Here is a 16,054-nt window from a genome sequence, read left to right as displayed (position 1 = left end):
TAGGGTTTTCTCTAAAGTGTGTAAATAAAACGCCTGACGCCTTTGCCGAAAACACACTTTATTTTCAAAAGACGGTGTAGAATAAAAAATGAGGTGATTCGTAGTAAACACATTTGATTTGACAGTTTATTTTTACAGTCTATGGACAAAACAGAGTGGTGTGGGGATTGCAGCAGAAAAGTGAGTCAGGCAGGGAATCTACTCTGAGTCCTGTCTCAGTGCTGTTGTCCTTCCCTGTCCTCCCATGCAGAGCTGGAGCACTGTGACCCACTTCCTGTCATTCCTTCCTGACCTGGCGCCTCTGTCTGCAGTCTCTGCCACTCTCACCACAGTGCCCAGCTATCTGGGCCACTTGTGTAACCAGCTTGTTAACTCCAATAGTTTGCTTTTAGTCCGTGATCAGAGTTGAAGGCTAATCCACTACAACCATTCTCTCAAGCGTTCTCAACTACCTTTGCCAATAATTTGTCCAAGAATGTGAGCACACTGGCAAGGAAACAAACAGTGGAGTCATTCATGGAGAAAATAGGTACAATTCTTTGTCAGCTTTTGGGAGTCATGCGGAGCCATTTCTGAGAACGGAAACCTATGACCAAAAACTGTCTGCTTAGTGATCACTGGAATAATACATATCCTGACCCCTAGAGCAACTTTTGTCGGGAACAAATACAGTTCATTTTCCACTTCTGCAGTCCAGGAAGTAAAGTGGAATACAGCCAGAGCCTTGCGGGAAATGCAGCCCATTGGGAGTGAGTGACCTGTGTGTCCGTCTGTTTGATGACCCAACTCCTGGAATGTGTGGCACCGAGCGAACAATAACAAAGAGCTCTGATGACAGCAGGATAAAACACACAGGCAGAGTAGAAAACAGCACTGCCAGGGACAGAGAGGGCGAGATAACATCAGGTCAAAGTGGCTGTTGTGTGTGTTTGTTCTTAAAGGACGGTCAATCTGGCCCCATTGTCTCCTCAGAGAGTTGGTAGATCATGAACAAAGAAGGGAATGGCTAAACATAGGCATAGGCTCCCTTATAAGGATCAGTATTGGGACCATACATGAGTATTTTGATGGCTAATACAACAGTTGCATATCTCAAGTATATTGGTATTGTTTTCAAAAACTATCCATTCACTGATAAGCACAGTGTTATGCCCACTGTTTGACCTCTGCAAAAGGCCCAAATGAGAATGATGAGAGGTACTGGTTTTTCATAATCATTCTAAAAACATTTGACATTTTATTTTTTGAAAACTCCAAGAAATATCCAAAGAGTTAGATATAGGACTCGAGATGGATGAAACCTGTTTTGGCATGGAAATTGCCATTGAGGGCTTCCACCATTTTAAAGTAGTCAACTGGGTGGGACTTCCTATGGGTGAAGGAAGAATCACATGATTCCATCTGGGTCATCAGGAGGGATCAGCTAATTAATTAATTTCGTGGCAGTAAATTGCCAACCTTGGCTTAATACCTGCTCAAACACACTAGGTGGTAGTATGCACCCTTTTCAGTTTGTTTGCCAACTCAACCGTTGCCTCCTGCTATAAACCACCTTCTGCCCCCAGCTGTGCCATCTATCTTCTGAGCTCATGCTGTTAGGTGATGCTAACACCCCGGCCATCCTACAATCTAAGCTTGAGGCCCTCAATCTCACACAAATGATCAATGAACCCACCAGATACAACCCCAAATCCGTAAACACGGGCACCCTCATAGATATTGCCCTAACCAACCTTCCCTCCAAATACACCTCTGCTGTCTTCATCCAGGATCTCAGTGATCACTGCCTAATGCCTGCGTCTGTAATGGGTCTGCGGTCAAGCGACCACCCCTCATCACTGTCAAACGCTCCCTAAAACACTTTACCGAGCAGGCTTTTCTAATCGACTTGGCCCGGGTATCCTGGAAGGATATTGACCTCATTCCATCAGTAGAGAATACCTGGTTATTCTTTAAAAGTGCCTCACCATCTTAAATAAGCATGCCCCATTCAAAAAATGTAGAACCAGGAACAGATATAGCCCTTGGTTCACTCCAGACCTGACTGCCCTTGACCAGCACAAAAACATCCTATGGCGTAGTGTATTAGCATCGAATAGCCCACGTGATATGCAACTTTTCAGGGAAGTTAGGGACCAATATATACAGGCAGTTAGGAAAGCAAAGGCTAGCTTTTTCAAACAGAAATTTGCATCCTGTAGCACTAACTCCAAAAAGTTCTGAGAGACAGTAAAGTCCATGGAGAATAAGAGCACCTCCTGCCAGCTGCCCACTGCACTGAGGCAAGGAAACACTGTCACCACCGATAAATCCGCGATAATTGAGAATTTTAATAAGCATTTTTCTACGGCTGGCCATGCTTTCCACCTGGCTACCCCTACCCCGGTCAACAGCCCTGCACCCCTCACTGCAACTTGCCCAAGCCTCCCCACTTCACCCAAATTCAGATAGCTGAAAAGATCAGCTACTACTTCAAAATGGAGATTGCCTCAATAGCACTGCCTGTGTGCTGATGTCTTTATCATTCTCTATGGAAATATCTTACCCTTTACTGTCTCCTAGTGTTCAAACTAAGGAACTGCATTTTATACATCCTAATACCATTAGTATCTAAATACACTAGTATCATAAAGGACAGTGTCGGTCAGACGAAGAGTGGGTTGTCTTGGACTGTTACTCCAGCAGCCACACCTCCATCAGAGAGCTCATCACTCTTGGTCCTCAGCACAATGTGACTGCTCCTATGAGAATTCAAATCCAGACATCAGTGCAACACTGCTGTGGAAAATTCTGCCACCACAACACCATCCAGAACATTTCTGTGTCAGTCAATTAATAATATTGTGACAAAAATATGCATGTCTGTCTGTGTGTATACCTGACATAAGCTCCAAATGTGCAGAGTTCACATATGCAAGTGCTGAGTTTTAGCAGAGTTCCCCGTTCCAGGATGTAGTTGTGCACAGGCCGGATCTTGTCCATCCAGACGTAAGCTGCCCTCTATATGTCATCCTTCACACCCTTCAGTACCTGAAAGATTTCAGATCCGTAGATGTGATTGCCTACAGGAGGAGGAATTCTACACATCAGCAGACAGGCAGAGCATGACGGTGTCAGGGGTCACGAGAGACTAGGTGCAATTGTTTTACCTCGCCTGGGACATAGAGTGGGTAGAGTTTGTACATTGTAGACAATTCCAATGGTCTTACAGTGATATCTCAGCTCACCCAGGGCACCAGGCAACCTTTAGTTAATGTACCCATTGTAAGAAGAAAGAAAGAGCTGAGGTCCTCTTACCTCCCACCTCCCCTCTGTGGCTTCAGGACAAACTGGTCTGGTTTTGCCAAAGCCATAGACAGTCTTGTCACCTTCTGTTCCCTGTTGTGACCAAGTAAAGTAATTGAAAAATAAATGAAACTATTTACAACAACATTGTAAAGAGAAGAGGTAATATGTAAACACTTAGCCAGGTTCTCTTACCATGTCTAATGTATACAGCCCAGCAAATGTGGCCCGGATCTGATCCACAACATCAGGTTCACCAGGAAAGAACCTCTCCAGAACACCAGGTCTGCCCAGTTCCTGTTGGACCTTCTTGGTGCCAGCCAGGTGGGTACTGATATCTGGACACTTCACAGCCAGAGAGCGCTCCATCATGAGGCGAGCCTCCCAGCTCTACACAAAATCATACAGGGAAGATTATTACTGCTGAATCAAAGGGCCAAATCCAATCCAACAGTATCATCATCATAGATAGAGGAACTGGGAAGTGGTCTGTGAGTTTAATGGGTACATACATTACAGTCAATGATACACTGACTACTGAGAAAGGTTTAAATTAAATTAAATAAATGCTGTAAGCCCTTTATTTAACCAGGAAGGTCAGTTAACAAATTCTTACTTACAATGACAACCTACCGGGTAACAGTGGGGCAGAATGACAGATTTTTACCTTGTCAGTTTAGGGATTCGATCCAGCAACCTTTCAGTTACTGGCCCAACACTCTGACCACGAGGCTAACTGCCACCACAGGTGAGGTACAATGACAGGATGTTACCATCTAACCTGTTCTGTGTAGTTCTGAGGAATGTACCCATAGCGGAAATATACAATAGCAACCTCCATCTCTGCAGAGAGAATGAGTTTGACTTGCTTCATGTCAGTAACACAATTACATGTTTGTTAGAAATCTAACAATCCATCTGGTCACAAAAAGTTACGATAGCACGTACACAAAGAGCCTCGTTTTCATCAAGGAATCCCATTTTCGATACATCGTCAAACCGTCTTCATATAACAGGAATTTGTCTGCAAAAAAAACATTTTGCAGTCAATATGTGGACACTCATGACTTCATTGTGCGAGAACAGATAATAATTCACTTGACTAATAAGCACCAAGGAATTCAATCAAACTTACCTGTTCCATAGCTCATTCTCAATATATCTATGGCCAAAAATGCTCCAACCAGAAACAGGACCACTGCCCTGCAGTGAATGAAAGTTAGATGGTTAACCTTGCCAGTTGGAGCTTGAATCATTTACATTTGAAGTGATATGAAAACCTTGACACCCACCTCTCCGAGCCGTAGAGGTCCCAAGCTTTAGCTAGTCCCTTTGCCAGACTTGCAGAAGGGTTGTCGTTTAGGACATGCTTGCTTTCATCCAGCTGACCAGGCCTCTTCAGAATGTGCCTAATGATGAAATAATAATAGGCCTTATTTAGAAAGAATACTCCACAGGGGATATTTAAAGAAATAAGTTGGTAACTAGTTGTGTGAACATCCCGGTGGACGTCTGGTGTGCGTGCAGAAACACCACACCCACCGGGAGCAATGGTGTTGATCTCGATCTGTTTCAGGGAGCCATTCTGGTCCAGCATGTCGTCTGAGCGATTCAGATCCAAAACTATGGACATTTTTCAGAAAGTAGTATTTTTTTTAAACCCATAACCATGTGTGTGAGGTGTATACTTTTGTTTCAAGACTACCAAGAAACACTGTGTGACCCTGATTTAACCCAATGTAGTAAAAGGTCCATTAAAACTACAAAACCTACCTGGGTCCTCCCCTCTTGTATGCCATGTCTGTGTTTGTTGAATAAATAAATAAATCATCCACTTTGATAGTGCTGTTAAAATAAATTGGCTACAATCCCTCTATTGCACTAGTCTTTTCTGCTTGGTCATACAGCTCTCTGTATAACCTGGCTAGAAGGTTCTCCAGCCTGGCTGATCTTGTCCACCAGTCGGTTGTAGTGTGTTTGTACTGTTAGAGGCTGGTGGAAGGTATCCTGGTGAGGGGAAAAGTGTGAACTGTGCATAGGTCATCCCCTGAACCCAGACAAAATTAACAGCAGCTCTGATGACTATTTGTTCAATTTAGATAAAATGGACACATTCAAAATAGTATGTATGCCGGCAAACAGACATAGTTCTAGACATGTGATAGTCTCAACTGTTATTGTGTAGCATGCTAGTGTGGTGAAAGCTAAACTTTTACAGATGCACAAATCGAGGGCTGTATCACTGCCTGGTACGGCAACTGCTCTGCCCACAACCGTAAGGCTCTCCAGAGGGTAGTGAGGTCTGCACAACACATCACTGGGGGCAAACTACCTGCCCTCCAGGACACTTACACCACCCGATGTCACAGGAAGGCCAAAAATATCATCAATGACAACAACCACCCGAGCCACTGCCTGTTCACCCCGCTATCATCCAGAAGGCAAGGTCAGTACAGGTGCATCAAAGCTGGGACCGAGAGACTGAAGAACAGCTTCTATCTCAAGGCCATCAGACTGTTAAACAGCCACCACTAACATTGAGTGGCTGCTGCTGACATACTGACTCAAATCTCTAGACACTTTAATAATTAAAAATTGAATGTAATAAATGTATCACTAGTCACTTTAAACAACGTCACTTTATATGTTTACATACCCTACTTTACTCATCTCATATGTATATACTGTACTCTATACCATCTACTGCATCTTGCCTATGCTGTTCGGCCATCGCTCATCCATATATTTATATGCACATATTCTTGTTCATTCCTTCGTTGTTGTGAAATTGTTAGATTACTTGTTAGATATTACTGCATGGTTGGAACTAGAAGCACAAGCATTCCGCTATACTCGCATTAACATCTGCTAACCATGTGTATGTGACCAATACATTTGATTTGATTAGATCGTATTATGTACTTGCCTAGTTAAATTAAAGGTTAAATATATATATATATATATTTTTAAATAAAAAATAGATCTTTCTATAGTAGGGGATGCACTCTTTCCCTCAGATGAGTTGGGGGGTCTCTTTAGTCCTTATCAAGACTCCGTTTTTGAAGGGCAAAGTCTTTAGCTTCTTCCACTAAGTCCTTATGAAGTTCAGTGTTCAGCAACACCTCCTCTGGAACCCCATTCGGACTGGTAGCCATTGCAGTTCACCTGTGTTCAAGATGTTAGTGGGATGGCTGAGCTGCAAAATTTGACTCAATTGTACATAAAAACACCGAATTTAGCACAGGGGTAGACGTATGTACCCTGAAAAGATTTAGATCTTGACCACCCCACTGTGTTAAAGTGTATGAGCTGGGGAAAAGTGAAATGTTATTCTAGAGTATTATCTGTGACTGTTTTGTTCTTTGTATCCCCTCGTTTGAATTATGAAAAAAATGTAATTTTACATTTCAGTCATTGAGCAGACGCTCTTATCCAGAGCGACGTGCAGTAATGAGTGCATACATTTTCATATTTGTTCGTACTGATCCCCTATGGGAATCAAACCTGGCATTGCAAGGTCCATGCACTACCAACGGAGCCACACCGGACCACCATAGCAGTTCTATTAATTATTATTGATTTTTTTTAAATTATCTAGGTACATAAAGTATAGTCTGTAGGCAACACATGAACACCAATCCATTTTTCCCAAAGTAAAGATATCCTCTTAATGGCAGATGTGTTATATAATCCTCAGTAAATGGTTGAGCAAGCTATTGAATCCATGGTAGACACTAATCATTTTAGGTGCTCTTAAGGTTTTGGTCTATGAATACCTTAGCTCTGCCACACAATTATTCCAAGCAGCAGTTTGACTAGTTCACTGTTTGTCATCCAAGTGTTTGAGAATGCAAAATGATGATGAACCTGGGCCATAACCTTTACAGCTTAGGTAATAATATATGCCATTTAGCAAACGCTTTTATCCAAGGCAACTTAGTCATGTGTGCATGCATTTTACATACGGGTGGTCCTGGGAATCTAACCTACTGTACTGGTGTTGCAATCGCCATACTTTACCAACTGAGCCACAGTAAGTAACACCCCCATGAATATGCAAATCACATACATTATTTTTCCATTTCCCATCTGGTGTTCATAAAATGGAACTGAATTGTATCTGTCAGATACGTTTATTCATCCGTCTAATGCCAATACAGTAACCCACTGCATCAAATCCCATCAGTATATTATGAATGCATATTAAAATAAATACAAAAAAACAAAAGTCTGAAAGTAATAAAACAATTTATTACCATTATTCCCATAAACAATCTTAATACTATTATTTGCTCTAGGGATATTACCTCGCAATGGTTCTCTTCTTTCCCGATTAAAACAGTTTCTCCAATTCAACATCTGGAACACTACACTTTTTGGTGCGAAATAATCATAGTTCCGTATTTTCTGTTTCCATTCATTTGTTGGCTGTTTAAGTCTACCGAGCAGTGATAGAAATGTATTGCGCCAGTAAGACTTCATAGTGTCCGCACACAGCCATTCTTCATACATCAGGCTCATTCCTGATCTGCACAAGCTCGAAGAGCACACATTTGATTCTACAGTAAAAGTATCACATAAACATCTAAAATAAATGGGGAGCAGCAATTTTCTCTGCAGTCAAAGAAGAGCACTTGTGTGTTTAACTTTTCTTACTACCATCTTTCTGTGCAGCTTCACTATTAATGTGACAGAGGGCAGTGTCGGTCAGACGAGGAGTGGATTGTCTAGCACTGCCACTCCAGCAGCCACACCTCCATCAGAGTGTTCATCACTTTTGGTCCTCAGCAGATGTCCAGCACACTCATTCAGCACCATGTCTTGCCCATGCCTATGTGGACACAGAAATCATGGACACACACAACCATTCAGAGAAGAGACAAAAGGCATCTTCATTACTCTGCAGGAGTACATTGTTATCACCACATCTTGACGCAATAGTTTTCAGTGGTCCAAAATGTATACCACCTCCAATTACAGTATACTTCATTTCAACTCACATATACAATTTCTATGAAGTTGTCAAAACAGGACTGTATACAGAAGGGTCTTTGTACCTGACGTAGGCCCCAAATACACCCAGCTCACTTAGGCAGGTGCTGAGTTTGAGTGGCGTCCCCAGTCTCAGGAGATAGTTGTGTACAGGGCGGGGTTGAACCTTGTCCATCAGAATATAGGCCATCCTCTCTGTGCTCTGCTTCACACCCTCCAGTACCTGACAGATCTCAGCTCCATAGAGGTTGTTGCCTACAGGAGTAGAGAAAATCTACACTTTAGCAGACAGGCCACAGCATGATAAGGTTAGAGGTCAGGGTCACGAGAGATGTGAAGTAAAGAGCTGAGGTCCTCTTACCCCCACCTTCCCTCTGTGGCTTCAGGACAAACTGGTCTGGTTTTGCCAAAGCCATAGCCACAGTCTTGTCACCTTCTGGTCCCTGTTAGTAAGATTGAATAAGAAAGTTGAAGCAGAAAAACAAACTGCTAGGAAAGGCTTTATAAAGAAAGAGGTATGTACGCAAACATTATCAAGAGTCCAAAGAGCCCGGTTTTGTTCCCTTACCATGTCTAGAGTATACAGCCCAGCAAAGGTTGCCCGGATCTGGTCCACAACGTCAGGTTCACCAGGAAAGAACCTCTCCAGAACACCCGGTCTGGCCAGTTCCTGTTGCACCTTCTTGGTGCCAGCCAGGTGGGTACTGATATCTGGACATTTCACAGCCATAGAGCGTTCCATCATGAGACGAGCCTCCCAGTTCTACAAAAAAAATCATACACATTGTCATGATAATAAGTGATTGCATCAGTTTTAAGATGACACAACCACAGCAAAACTCTGAGAACGTGAAGAAAAAAATGAAGATGATTGTGTTCAAACCTGTTCTGTGTAGTTCTGTGGCATGTACCCATTGCGGAAATACACAATAGCAACCTCCCGTCCATCTCTGCAACAAAATGTTTTTTATTTTTTAAACGAAACAATGAGCATGGCATTACATTGAAAGTAAGGCAATGTTTAACAGTCTATCAGTAACAGATGTTGCAAAATCAAAACATTAGTATATGTTGAGCACGCAAATGACCGCAATAAACTTTTTAAAAGAAAGTAACACTTACACAAACAGCCTCTTATCCTGATCAAGGAATCCCGTCTTAGCTACATCTTCAAACTGTCTTCGTATTACAGGAATATTTCTGAAAACAAGCAGAAATATTTTATGTCGCGCCATTTTGATATACAAATGGTAGTCAACTACATTTATCTACCATGGCTACAAAAGTGGCAGTAGGAGGCTCCATCACAGCATCATCAACAGGATAAAAATCGGATGATTGCGTCAGAGTTGATTACCTCTTCTTTACCTTACCTCTTCCATAGCTCATTCTCCACATATCGATGGTCGAAGATGTTTCTTTGGAGCTCTTCAACCAGATACAAGACTACTGCCCTTTAATGACAGAATTACCCATATTAAAAGCTCAGCAGTGGTATCTACTTTGTGTTCTGTTACTGACATAGACAACTAACAAAACGTCCTAGTTTTCCGTATCCTCTTTTTTTTTTTTTTTCTTTGTACAAACTGACGGATCTCAAATGCATTCACACATCTGAATCCTAACCAAGAAACCCACCTTTCTGAGCCATAGAGTTCCCAGGCCTTAGCTAAGCCCTTCGCCAGACCTGCAGAAGGGTTATTGTCTAGGATACGCTTGCTATCCTCCAACCGACCAGCCACCTTCAGGATGTGTCTATTGATGCAGACAGACAGGGTCATTCACAGGGCATTCAATTGTTTACAACTTTGTCTTCAAACCAAACATACTTCTCCAATTCCCTTTCCCATCGTCCTGTATCTTTTACAGCAGGAGAATAAAAACCTTTAGCAGGGAAAACCGGCAGTATGGTTGTGGTTCACATACCGGTGGACGTTTGGCGTGTGTGAGGCAAGACCACCAAAACTGGCAGCAATGGTATTGATCTCGATCTGCTTCAGGGAGGCACTCCCATCCCCATTCTGGTCCAGCATGTAGTCTGAGCGATTCAGACCCAAAACTATGGACTGGAAATGTACAATGAATAAATGAGCAAGGTCTTTGACCTCCACCTAAATGTATTTGATTATTGCAACTTGAAATGCATTCCAACATAGCATCTGATATTGCTCAGCCTTCAACACTATAGTACCCTCCAAGCTCATCATTAAGCTCAGGGACCTGAGTCTGAACCCCACCCTGTGCAACTGGGTCCTGGACTTCACTGATCCTCAACACAGGGGGCACCACAAGGGTGCGTGCTCAGCCCCCTCCTGTACTCCCATGACTGCATGGCCACACACACCTCCAACTCAATCATCAAGTTTGCAGTTAACAGTAGTAGGCCTGATTACCAACAACGACGAGACAGACTACAGGGAGGAGGTGAGGGCCCTGGCAGAGTGGTGCCAGGAAAATAACTTCTCCCTCAACAAAACAAAGGATCTGATTATGGACTTCACGAAACAGAAGAGGGAGCACACCACTATCCACATCGACGAGAATGCAGTGGAGAAGGTGGAAAGATTCAAGTTCCTTGGCGTACACATCACTGACTATCTGAAATGGTCCACACAGTGTGGCGAAGGTGGCGCAACAGCGCCTCTTCAACCTCAGGAAGCTGATGAAATTTGGCTTGGCCCCTACAACCCTCACAAGCTTTTACAGATGCACAATTGAGAACAGCTTGTCGGGCTGCATCACTGCCTGGTACGGCAACTGCACCACCCGCAACCGGGCTCTCCAGAGGGTGGTGTGGTCTGCCCAACACATAACCGGTGACACACTGCCTGACCTCCAGGACACCTACAGCACCCAATGTGACAGGAAGGCCAAAAAGATAATCAAGGACATTAACCACCCGAGCCAAGGTCTGTTCACCCCGCTATCATCCAGAAGGCAAGATCAGTAGACAGCTGGGACCGAAAAACAGCTTCTGTCTCAAGGCCATCAGACTATTAAACAGCCGTCACTAACAGAGAGAGGCTGCTGCCTACATACAGACTCAAAAGCATTGGCCACTTTAATAAATGGATCACTAGTCCTTTAATAATGTTTATATATCATCTATCACTTTATATGTTTACATACCCTACTTTACTCATCTCCTATGTATATACTGTATTTTATACCATCTACTGCATCTTGCCTATGCCGCTCGGCCATCACTCATCCATATATGTATATGTACATATTCTTATTCCATCCCTTTAGATGTGTGTATTAGGTAGTCGTTTTAGAATCGTTAGATATTACTGCACTGTCGGAACTAGAAGCACAAGCATTTCACTACACTCGCAATAACATCTGCTAACCATGTGTATGACCAATAAAATATGATCTCATGTACATACTATATTCTATTCTACTGTATTTTAGTCAATGCCACTCATCCTAATATTTATATATATTTTTATTCCATTATTTTACTTTTAGATGTGTGTACTGTTAGATATTACTGCACTGATGGAGCTAGGAACACAAGCATTTCGCAACACCTGCAAAAAATGTGTGTGACCAATAACATTTGATTTGTTTGAAAGCAATAATACCCTACCTGGATCTTGCCTTCCTGTAAAACATGTCTGTATATATTGAACAACCTCCCAGTGAAATCATCCACTTTGATGATGGTGGCTAGAGCCTCCTCCAGGAAGCTGGAGTCCTGGCTGATCTTGTCCACCAGTCGGTTGTAGTGCGTTTGTACTGCTAGAGCCTGGTGGAAGGTATCCTTGGGCACTGGCGAGGGGAAAAGTGTGAACGGTGCATAGGTCACCACCTGAAACCACACACACAATAAGGGTGCCTTCGTAAATTCCCCATGGCAATCTACACCGATGTGAGAGTGGCAGAGTGCCGAATAATTGAGGAGTTTGCGAAAGCCCTAAACTCTTGTTATGGCAGATATGTAAACATCAGCAAAGAAACTGAATTCAATTGTTGCCAGTAACCCAGTTAGTCGCCAACGCTCTAGATAACAAGAAAACAGCCTAACCAGCTCTGCTAGGGCAAGTAAAATGTTCAAAGTGAGGTGTTAAAGCTTCTTCCAGACACAAAATAGCAAGCTTATATTATTTTGGATGATATATCGATACTTTGACTCAAAGTTCCGATTTGCTAGGTAGCGTTAGCATGCGCTAATCGGCTGTACTTTTGCCAAAACTATGGAATTTAAAAAAAATAGTGAGTCAATACGTTTTCAGCACTTATTTCTACGACTGATCAAAAACTCTGCTGCAGATATATATAGTGAGCAGTGTTTCGAACATCAAATTGCTATAAAATCTCAGTATCAATTCAGAAAATATATAGAATCGTGAGAATAGCCATATACCGTACCAGTCAAAAGTTAGGACACACCTACTCATTCAAGGGTTTTTATTTTTTATTATTTTCTACATTGTAGAATAATAGTGAAAACATCAAAACTATGAAATAACACATGTAGTAACCAAGAAAGTGTTAAACAAAATATTTTATATTTGAGATTCTTCAAAGTAGCCACCGTTTGCCTTGACAGTTTGCACACTCTTGGCATTCTCTCAACCAGCATTACCTGGAATGATTTTCCAGTCTTCCACATATGCTGAGCACTTGTTGGCTGCATTTCCTTCACTCTGCGGTCCAACTCATCCCAAACCATCTCAATTGGGTTGAGGTCGGGTGATTGTGGAGGCCAGGTCATCTGATGCAGCACTCCACTCTCCTTCTTGGTCAAATACCCCTTACACAGCCTGGAGGCGTGTTTGGTCATTGTCCTGTTGAAAAACAATAGTCCCACTGAGCACAAACCAGATGGGATGGCTTATTTGTGCAGAATGCAGTGGAAGCCATGCTGGTTAAGTGTGCCTTGAATTCTAAATAAATCACAGACAGTGTCACCAGCAAAGCACCCCCACACCACCTCCTCCATGCTTTACGGTGGGAACCACACATGCGCATATCATCTCTTCACCTACTCTATGTCTCACAAAGACACGCACATTTGGACTCTGAGAAAAATACATAATTTCCACCAGTCTAAATGTCCATTGCTTGTGTTTCTTGGCCCAAGCAAGTCTCTTCTTCTTATTGGTGTCCTTTAGTAGTGGTTTCTTTGAAGCAATTCGACCATGAAGGCCTGATTCACGCAGTCTCATCTGAACAGTTGATGTTGAGACGTCTGTTACATGAAGCATTTATTTGGGCTGTAATTTCTCAGGCTGGTAACTCTAATGAATTTATCCTCTGCAGCAGAGGTAACTCTGGGTCTTCCTTTCCTGTGGCGGTCCTCATGAGAGCCAGTTTCATCATAGCGCTTGATGGTTTTTGAGACTGCACTTGAAGGAACTTTCAAAGTTCAGATTTTCCGTATTGACTGACCTTCATGTCTTAATGGACTGTTGTTTCTCTTTGCTTATTTGAGCTGTTCTTGCCATAATAAGGACTTGGTCTTTTACCAAATAGGTTTATCTTCTGTATACCACCCACACCTTGTCACAACACGAATTATTGGCTCAAACGCATTAAGGAAAGAAATTCCACAAATTAACTTTTAATGCACACCTGTTAATTGAAATGCATTCCTCATGAAGCTGGTTGAGAGAATGCCAAGAGTGTGCAAACTATTTCATAGTTGTGATGTCTTCACTATTATTTTACAATGTAGATAAAAGTAAAAAATAACAAAAAACCCTGGAATGAGTAGGTGTGTGTCCAAACTTTGTTTTATAAAATTTTGTTAAAAAGTAACCTTTATTTAACTCAGCAAATCAGTTAAGAACAAATTCTTATTTACAATGACGACCTAAACCGGCCAAACCCAGACGGCGCAGGGCCAATTGTGCGCCACCCTATGGGACTCCCAATCACAGCCGGTAGTGATACTGCCTGGATTTGAACCAAGGTGTCTATAGTGACGCCTCTAGCACTGAGATCCAGTGCCTTACCCCGCTGCACCACTCGGGAGCACTATATATCATGATCGTGAGGTACCTGGAAAGTCCCAGCCCCAGTGCTTGATTGCCGCCGAGGTCAGAACGCTAGGATCAACCCTAATCCTCGGCCAGAGCGTCCAGTGAGCGCGCTGAACGCTCCGAGAGGTTAACGCTCCGAATTTACAACAGGACAATCTGACAACACCCTGAATTTACAAACGACCAGAGCGCAACCTAGAATGAATTTACGAACTTGATGTTATTTGGGATTTCTCTGATTATCACAGATTGACATGTACAATGTACAGGTAAGCAATTGAATTGCATTAACTGTCTTGGCATTCTGTTCTCTGAACATTTAAGATGGTAGATTAGATACTTGGTATAGTGAAAAATAAACAGAAAAACATGTAACATGACCACTGAGACAGAATATATTCCCACAGGGGCGCAACTTTGGTTTTAGAAGTGGAGGTTACCAGTCAGATAACCACTCCAAACAGCCTACCCGATCACTTGGAGGTGTCTGCATGTTCCTAAAGCACACCGCTGCCTTGTTCTGTATCACATTCCAATGATAAAACGGGGGAGGGGAGGTACAAAAATGCAATGTCATACATATCCTCCCCCCCTGCCCTCGGTGAAAGTTGCGCCCCTGGTTTCCCACAAATCCAGTCAGACAACACAGGCTCAAAAGAGAGAATTCCTGGCATGGCTGGGCATTACAAACTCCCTTTTTTGAACAGTGTAGCTCCAATGGCTGCCCAGTTTCACCTTCTCCCACTTCTCCTTTGAATTAAATGAACCCAAACAGGTGATTTTTCGGCATCTTATAGTAGAGAATTCTATAGTCATATCAAACAGTTCAGTGTGTCTAAACGGTTTAGCCTAATCAAGCAGAATAAGATTTACCTCTGATGAGTTGGGTGTCTCTTTAGTCCGCATCAACACTCCGTTTAGAAGGGCTGAGTCTTTTGCCACATCCACTAAGTCCTTTATAAGATCATTATCCATCAACACATCCTCTGGTATCCCGTTGGCAGCCATTGCAGTTCACCTGTGCAAGGTGAGACCAAGATAACGTATTTGCATTGTAACCATGACAAAGCAGATTATTGATTTAACCTTTATTTAGACAGGGATTCCCATTGAGATTAGCCTCGACCGCGACTGGATTCTGACGGGACATTGGGCTGATACAGAGCTGTAACGTTACATACTAAAGTTAGCAAGACACTGTAGCTAGATAGTTAAGTTAACGTTAGCTACCAGCAGCATCCACATACACGTTGGCTTGCTATCAACCTAAATGCACCACCACATTTTAAATGACAAACCTGTCCTTCTATACGCCGATTATGCTCAGATGATGTGCTCTGGAATGGCAATCCCCCCCCAAAAAAAACAGATGTTTTTCCCTTCAAGAATGAACACCACGGATAAACATGGACTAGGGAGCAAACCAAAGACTACGCCTCTTCCGTTCTCTTCAAAACTCACTACCGTGAAAACGTATTCTTCTGTGGATTTTATATGGCAGTTGGCAACCAACTTTAAGGTGCATTACCGCCACCAACTGGACTGGAGTGTGGACCAGCGATGGCGAACGTCTAAATCCTGTCCAATGTTTTCGTCTCCTTAATTAAGGAAACGAAATACGTAATTCAATTCAATACTATATCCCCTGAAGATTTATCCAGCAATTCAATTAATCCTGGCTCTTCAACCCCATTACTCCTAAAATCTAATAACAACTGCTTCCTTTCCCTCCCATATTTCTGGCACTGAAATAGAACATATTCCACTGTTTCCATCTCCCCCTG

At 42.7% G+C, this 16,054-nt stretch overlaps 1 protein-coding gene and 1 pseudogene across 2 annotated transcripts; both read right to left on the bottom strand.

Moving 5' to 3' along the window:
• Nucleotides 1-41: 41 nt before the first annotated feature.
• Nucleotides 42-6,489, bottom strand: LOC110533019 (glutathione synthetase-like; annotated as a pseudogene). Its single transcript, XR_016483314.1, has 12 exons — nt 6,307-6,489; nt 5,191-5,340; nt 5,055-5,130; nt 4,784-4,908; nt 4,578-4,717; nt 4,421-4,488; nt 4,230-4,309; nt 4,067-4,128; nt 3,481-3,675; nt 3,298-3,378; nt 2,849-3,079; nt 42-2,741 (listed from the first exon to the last, which is right to left on the bottom strand). The product of XR_016483314.1 is annotated as a glutathione synthetase-like (transcript).
• Nucleotides 6,490-7,516: 1,027 nt separating this feature from the next.
• gss (glutathione synthetase) lies at nt 7,517-15,786 on the bottom strand. Its single transcript, XM_021616063.3, has 12 exons — nt 15,569-15,786; nt 15,144-15,288; nt 11,873-12,094; nt 10,204-10,343; nt 9,916-10,032; nt 9,651-9,731; nt 9,400-9,477; nt 9,161-9,227; nt 8,846-9,040; nt 8,639-8,720; nt 8,343-8,532; nt 7,517-8,116 (listed from the first exon to the last, which is right to left on the bottom strand). Exons 2-12 carry the CDS (start codon nt 15,276-15,278, stop codon nt 7,993-7,995), a joined length of 1,431 nt encoding a protein of 476 aa, XP_021471738.2. The 5' UTR covers nt 15,279-15,288; nt 15,569-15,786; the 3' UTR covers nt 7,517-7,992.
• Nucleotides 15,787-16,054: the final 268 nt, after the last annotated feature.

The sequence above is a fragment of the Oncorhynchus mykiss genome, chromosome 9, assembly GCF_057628025.1.
Source record: "Oncorhynchus mykiss isolate SJ-2025 chromosome 9, ASM5762802v1, whole genome shotgun sequence".
Classification (NCBI taxonomy): domain Eukaryota; kingdom Metazoa; phylum Chordata; class Actinopteri; order Salmoniformes; family Salmonidae; genus Oncorhynchus; species Oncorhynchus mykiss.
The sequence above is the reverse complement of the archived record's forward strand: the minus strand, read 5'-3'. Positions and strand labels throughout refer to the sequence as shown.

Coding starts and splice junctions, on each gene's coding strand:
- gss (XM_021616063.3), bottom strand. CDS start 15,278: ATGGCTGCCAACGGGATACCAGAGGATGTGTTGATGGATAATGATCTT. Junction 9,228..9,399: donor CAGGATAAGAGGCTGTTTGT/GTAAGTGTTACT, acceptor ATTTTGTTGCAG/AGATGGACGGGAGGTTGCTA. Junction 8,117..8,342: donor GTATTTGGGGCCTACGTCAG/GTACAAAGACCC, acceptor GTGTCCACATAG/GCATGGGCAAGACATGGTGC.